At 35.5% G+C, this 6,371-nt stretch overlaps 1 protein-coding gene across 1 annotated transcript; it reads left to right on the top strand.

The window, feature by feature from the left end:
- Window positions 1-1,224: 1,224 nt before the first annotated feature.
- On the top strand, window positions 1,225-6,121 carry LOC136819535 (putative transporter svop-1). Its single transcript, XM_067075769.1, has 9 exons — window positions 1,225-1,484; window positions 2,288-2,385; window positions 2,963-3,061; window positions 3,281-3,352; window positions 3,769-3,893; window positions 4,782-4,907; window positions 5,197-5,328; window positions 5,506-5,585; window positions 5,844-6,121. The coding sequence occupies exons 1-6, from the start codon at window positions 1,403-1,405 to the stop codon at window positions 4,831-4,833; spliced, it is 528 nt and encodes a 175-aa protein (XP_066931870.1). The 5' UTR covers window positions 1,225-1,402; the 3' UTR covers window positions 4,834-4,907; window positions 5,197-5,328; window positions 5,506-5,585; window positions 5,844-6,121.
- The last annotated feature ends 250 nt before the right edge of the window (window positions 6,122-6,371 follow it).

The following is a 6,371-nucleotide window of genomic DNA, read 5'->3' as shown; positions in this document are numbered from 1 at the left end:
AGATATAAAGATAAAGCTCCACCCTCTAGTTGCTAGTCTCCAGTCTTTTCAGATTACCACTATGTACGGAGGAGGAGTGCATTTTATTCCTTTAAAAGGAGATCGCCAAACAAATAAGATCTCCTTCTCAGGTGAGATAAAAAAATGTTCCTGTTGTTTGGGAAAATCAGCTAAATGAGTCAAAAGTAGAAAAGTGATTTGGGAGTAAAGAAATTAAGAGCGAAGGCATAGCAATTATATGATATTTGCGATGACGGTAATAAGCCTTTTAGGGAATACAAATTTAATTGGTCAATCTAATTTCAGTGTATATTTTTTTCTGACGAAATCCTGAGTAAGAAAAATTATTAAAAGAATATTTTGCGATTGTCATTTCGTAGATTTACCTACAGTTGACGTTGTTGCACTCTCTTATTCGACAGTCTGTCATTTAATTAGTTACCGTTTTGGGTCAAATTAAAAGTCACCGTCAAGCCTCCATTTAATGTTTCTAACTCTCATTCAGGACTACATATTTTCTATTTGGATTCGTTTTCTCAAAACAAATATTTTTTCTTCAAGCAGTGCACTCTATCCATATATTCTCCATTATTAACAAAATGTTTTTGTTTCCGACACTGATTTTAAAAACAAAACTTTAGCCGATGTATATATTTTTGAAATTTTTGAAAATTGTTCATAATTTTCTTCGTTTGAAGAAAGAAGAATAAAAATTGCTTCACAGAGAGTTCGTTTGCAAAATCTTCGTAAAAGTTTTGTTTTTTGTCTTTTCAACACAAATAGACTCTTGTACTTATACTGTACATCTCAGTTCCGAAAAACTGCTTTTAGCATACAGATACTGTATTCGAACTACCAGTTACCAGTTACGCCAAAGACCGCGCCCTTGTTAACCACCCAGTCGGCTTCGTGAGCACTCAAAAAATGTGACTACGTTATGTAGAATTGAAAGTTAGCCTGCTGCAAAGATTCAGTGTAACGTATAAACGTATTTTGCATTTTTGGAAGTTGGTCTTTTGATTGAAATATCTGATTCCAACTTGATTCAATTTAATTAATTGGAAAGCCGCTTCTATTGCAATCTATCTAAATAATTAGCCGCACTAAAATTTAAAATGAAGAAAAATATATAAACAATCTAATTTTCTTAATTTTTGAAACGCTTGAGTAATTACCGAGGAAAGCAAAACAAAATCTTATTCGCAAATTGTAGTAATTCTTAAATATCAAGTGTTAGCACAAAGAAATAACGAGATGAAACTATAATTTATTTGGCATTTGTTTATGATATTAAATTTGATAAGACGTGAGTGTATCATAGAATATAGAAGAAAAAAAACTACTATGAAACCCCATCTTTGCCGATAGACACTGGCTGATTATTTCACTGGGTAACATTGGAATGGGGAAGAAGGAGAGATCTTTCGAGAAAATTAGTTTGCTCCCTGCAAATGAAGATGACGGCCAAATAGACATTAACAATGGTAAGTGTGATATCTATTACACGTTTTCTTATAAGAACAAACTATATAAGAACACAAGGCTTGGATGGCCAAAATGTTAAGAACCAGTAAAGAGCATTTTAAGGCTTTGAGGACTCTAAAACACTCGAAGGCTTATCAAAATACACAAAAATACTCACAAAATAAGAACATGTTGAGAACATCTTTAGGCTTTAAAACTTTGGATGCTCTTATAAAAAGGTAGGAAAAATTCTCTACAATTTCAGCTGTAATGGAAACTTGATTATTTTTCCTCTCCGATAAATTTAAAATTCAATGTGGAAAAAAATTGCACTCCAAAACCATCCCGCACAGGATAGAAATTATATCCCCATTGAGATTTCGAAAGACGTTTCCATCCTCACTGTAGCAAGTAGTTTCAAGGGGCTGTGAGACAGGGGTGTTTGTAGATATAGGACGATATGCTTGGCAGTGGCGTGGTGGCAGGGGGGGCCAGGGGGGCCAGGCCCCCCCAGCGGAGCCCTTTTGAGAAGGGGCGCCCAAAAATAAGGGACGCCAAGAAGGATTTTTCAGGCGCCCATATCGAAAGATTGACAAATGAAAAAACAAAAATGGCGCCCCTCATCACCTCAAAAACTCAAAATTTTCTGGCTCGCTACGCTCGCACACTCCCTTCTTTGTGTTCATAATGAGCGTATAGAGAGAGGGGCACCAAAAACAAAAAATCTTTAAAAAGGGCGCCATTTTTGCCTTGGCCACCCCAGAGAAATTTTCCCACCACGCCACTGATGCTTGGTATTCACTCAGGATAACCTTTCTTGTAGGTTTCTATGAGCCCCAGTACACTGTCAATGAATGTTTGGAATATATTGGTTTCGGATGGTTTCAAGTGAAGTTGACTGTTGTCCTTGGCTTCAGCTGGGTAAGATTTATTGCAGTGTTTTATATCGATGCTGCACAGTTAAACCTCTGAAGTTTAAGTCTGGAAGGCTAGAGAAGTATTGGTTTTTTAGAGACTATGGAAAGTATTGGCGAGATCATTGACTACCAAGCCCAAAGGGCTAGACTCGAGACTCCTGGATGGGAAAAATGAAGCAACTTACTCCCCATTCTAAGCGCGTGACCAGCATGGGCACACAAACGCTGGATTGAAAGTAAAAACATATCGTCAGATTTCAAAAAAAAATGCCACGTGAAAACAAAGAAAGTGCTAGATTTTATCAAATCAGCTTCACTTCACTTCTTATTGCTCGAGAAAGGCTGAAGACTTATCCCTTTCGGGGCTTTAATCTGAATGGGTGAGAATATGAGTAAAATTGTATTGTCCGACAGTCTTCGCATCAATTGATATAAAGCGAAGGCTAATTCAAAGATTAAAACATATGAAAAAATTGACAAAATTTTCACAATTTTTAGAACACGGTCTAAAGCTTTAAGGATGATGAATTTTGTAATGCTTCTGAAAATACTAATTTTGATTGGTTCTTACATATTTTCAGATGGCAGACGCAATAGCGATCACATCCTTGGCAGTGCTGGCACCTGCATTACAATGTGATTGGAACCTCTCTCCCGAACAAACAGCACTTATATCTACTGTAAGATTTAACGATATCGTGCAAGCATTTCTTCGTTATTCGAACATATTTAACGATTATTAAACTTTTTAATGCTGTAAAAATCTCAAAGTTACTTTAATTTTAATTACTGAATGAGTTAACGGCTTAGTTTTCCAAATTGTAGGTGATAAGTTTGTTTATTTATGTTTATTGTACCAACCGAATTTGTGAATGTCTTCTTAAATTTCTCTGTTTCAGTGTGTATTTATTGGCATGTTTTTCGGTGCCGGCTTTTGGGGATGGTTTTGTGATACCTTTGGAAGAAAATTGGTAAAATAACATATTTCTTACTTACAATATCTGTGTTTTTTGAGATTCCATTTTGTATTCATTGAGTGAGCAGTGAGTTTAACTTTAATTTAGACGGCCCACTTTTCACCCTGCCTATTCTAATTGCGAATTAAAGTTAGCAGAAAGTTGGTCGTCTAAAGTTTAGACTTCTCTCAATCTTTTCCAAGCAAAGATCTTAACTGCCAAATTTGTGCCCACTTTCTGCCTACTCTAATAATTAGAATAGGCGCAGGGCAAAAAGTCGGCCGTCTAAACTAGAGTATCAACAGCCACGTTAACCATGCTTTGTTTAGTCTTCTTTATTGTCAGAGCGAGCGCGAGAATGAGAAATTAGTTTGAAATTTTCATATTTATATAGTTTAACTCCGTAGCCTTCATATCACTTTTTCTTACAGGCATTGACATTGAGTGCATCATTGATTCTTGTCTCCTTCCTGTGCAGTTCTTTCGCAATCAACTATAATTTTGTGTTGATCTTTATGATTATGGAAGGCTTTTCAGTTGCTGGTGCTGGCCAATCGTAAGTTGGTTTGTCATAAATGTAAAGTGGAAACTCTTTAATTCGAACCTCTCCTTAACTGAAACAAGTTTTCTCGTCCCTTTTGTTAACAATAGCTTATAAACCTTGTTCCATATCTCGAAGATTCCTTAACTCTGACAAATTTGTGTTTCCCGTGTGTCGGGTATGAAGTAGCGTTTTATCTTGAGCCGGTGTACTTCGTAGCTAACTTGAGATTGTTGAGCCATGATGAGGATATGCATCCCTTTGAATCACCAAACTAGTTTGATATAAAATATAGGACGTATATTTAATTAGGCGTGCATGTTTCACCATGGAAAAATAATACCGAGGACTTGGGGTATAATGTCTTCCTTTCTCTAAAACAGATTAATCACCACTGTGTCACAGACCCGGTGGGACACCGTACCACTGGAAAATGTTGCTAAAATCTTGTCCCCGTGACTTTCCTCCATTTTTGTTTTCATACGTTTGAAATTCAATGGAAAAAAATTGCACATTAAAACCATCCCCACTGAGCTTCCTGACCTGTTCCCTATTTCTATTGTTTTTTGAAATTCGAAAGAAATTTTCATCCCTACCATGCGGGAAGAAGTTTCACCGGGGCTGTGAGACAGGTGTGTGATTAAGTTGTTCTTTGTACTTCTACGCCTTATAACAAACTTGTATTTCTTATATTCGACCCTGTGGCTTTATAGCGGCCTGTGAATCGGAAGAAAATTTATGTATTTACAATAAGAAGATCAAAAAGGGTTGCTAGATTCAAGCGGAATGCTTAAACAAAAGTTAGATAGTATTCTCTTTGGTGCTCATTTGAAATTTGAAATTCCCTTTCTTTTTGGTGGAATTTTCAAGTTCGTGTTTTAAAATATTATTCCATTTTTCTAGATTTTCTTTGTGTTGGGTAATGTGTTATCAGGACTTGTTGCAGTCTTTGTGATGAATCAGCACGGATGGAGGTGGTTTGTGAGGATGACCTCTATCCCTATCTTCATTCTCATTCTTTTTTTATGGGTAAGAAATAGAAAAACCATTTAACTTAATGAATATTATTCTACAAATGATTTTCTAAGTACAGACGAAAAACTGTTTTGCTTTTCCTGTTCTACCTCTATAGTTATCGTAGCATGAAAGTAAAGTATTCGACTTATATGTGTTTTGAAGGATTTGGATTTAATTCCGAGCTGGGTTATACTAAAAAGATTTGATCAAAAAACCTTTAGCGCGCATTCTAAAAAGATTTGAAACTCAGATTTTAAAATTATTGATTATTGACTATTTTACCAATGATTTTCCCTTTCAGTGGTTGCCAGAATCGCCAAGATATTTGATCGGTATCGGAAAACGAGAAGCTGCTGCCAAAGTTTTGTCGAGAATCGCTGATGAAAACAACACGCAACTTCCCAACGGGAAATTGAAAATACTGCCTTGTTATGTGAGCATATAAGAAATTCGCACATTTTGAAATATTAGGAACAGCTGTAAGAAGTGCAAAAAGTGCAAAAAATGAACTAGAAGATACGTCGTCAGTAGCCTTTACCAAACTCGGTGGTAGAGGTGGGGCAGGCTAGTGGATCAGTATTTTAGTAATATTCTATAAACCTCCTTTTAGCAAAGAAAACCGAGGGGTCGTATCATCGACTTGTTGACAATTGATCAAAGACGGACGACTATCTTGCTCTGGTTTCTATGGTAAGATCGGAATACATCTTGAGATAACGATAGTGAAATTAAATCTTTGAGCTTTGTATGGTATGTGGTAAATTCAACACATTTAAGAAAAATAGTTTCTATACTAAACCCCAAGTTATATTAAACTTATATTTCTTACATTGTCCAGAGTTCTTGTGTCATAATAAGATTGCATTCCCGCTTCGATACTTCTATTTAAACACTGTTGTCCTTAAAATAAAACAGCCTAATAATTCTGTGATTCATTCCACCAATCAGGTTCAGTGCAGTGTTTTGTTACTACGGTGTATTGTTGTGTACCACCTTACTTCTTAAGGTGGTAGTCTACCGCCAGATTTCAAAAGTCAAAAAATCACATTTTTTGCAATAACTCAAGAACTTCTTTACATTTCGTAATGAAATTTTCAGGAAATGTATATCAACTATTAACATTTCTAAAAATAAAAAAAAAATTCTAAAAATAACCAAAGACGGGGGTAAAATCAGCCAGGGGGTAAAATACTTTATTTTGCTTGTGTCAGGTTTTCTGAGTAGTCGGCTTGACCTATGAAGTTAGTTTTTTTTTTAAATGACTAATATTTAGAAAAGGTCTGGAATGAGTGAAAAAAAAAATTGAAATTTTTTTCCAGGGGGTAAGAAACTGAAAAAAACGCTTTTTTGAGATTAAAAATCAGGAAACCAATTTTAAAACTTTTTAATCCATTCATTCAATACATAATCATGTAAGGAAACTTCCCTGAAAATTTCAAGTCTGTAGCTACTCTCAATCCTAAGATATTTCTGACA

This window comes from Clytia hemisphaerica, unplaced genomic scaffold (assembly GCF_902728285.1).
Source record: "Clytia hemisphaerica strain Z4C2 unplaced genomic scaffold, Clytia hemisphaerica genome assembly, whole genome shotgun sequence".
NCBI classification, from domain to species: domain Eukaryota; kingdom Metazoa; phylum Cnidaria; class Hydrozoa; order Leptothecata; family Clytiidae; genus Clytia; species Clytia hemisphaerica.
This window is presented reverse-complemented; position numbering and strand designations above follow the sequence as displayed.

Bases quoted from the DNA above. Each gene is read 5' to 3' on its own strand.
- LOC136819535 (XM_067075769.1), top strand. From the start codon at position 1,403: ATGGGGAAGAAGGAGAGATCTTTCGAGAAAATTAGTTTGCTCCCTGCA. The intron at 3,353-3,768 runs GTAAAATAACAT...TTTTTCTTACAG, and splicing joins ATACCTTTGGAAGAAAATTG to GCATTGACATTGAGTGCATC. The intron at 3,894-4,781 runs GTAAGTTGGTTT...CCATTTTTCTAG, and splicing joins GTTGCTGGTGCTGGCCAATC to ATTTTCTTTGTGTTGGGTAA.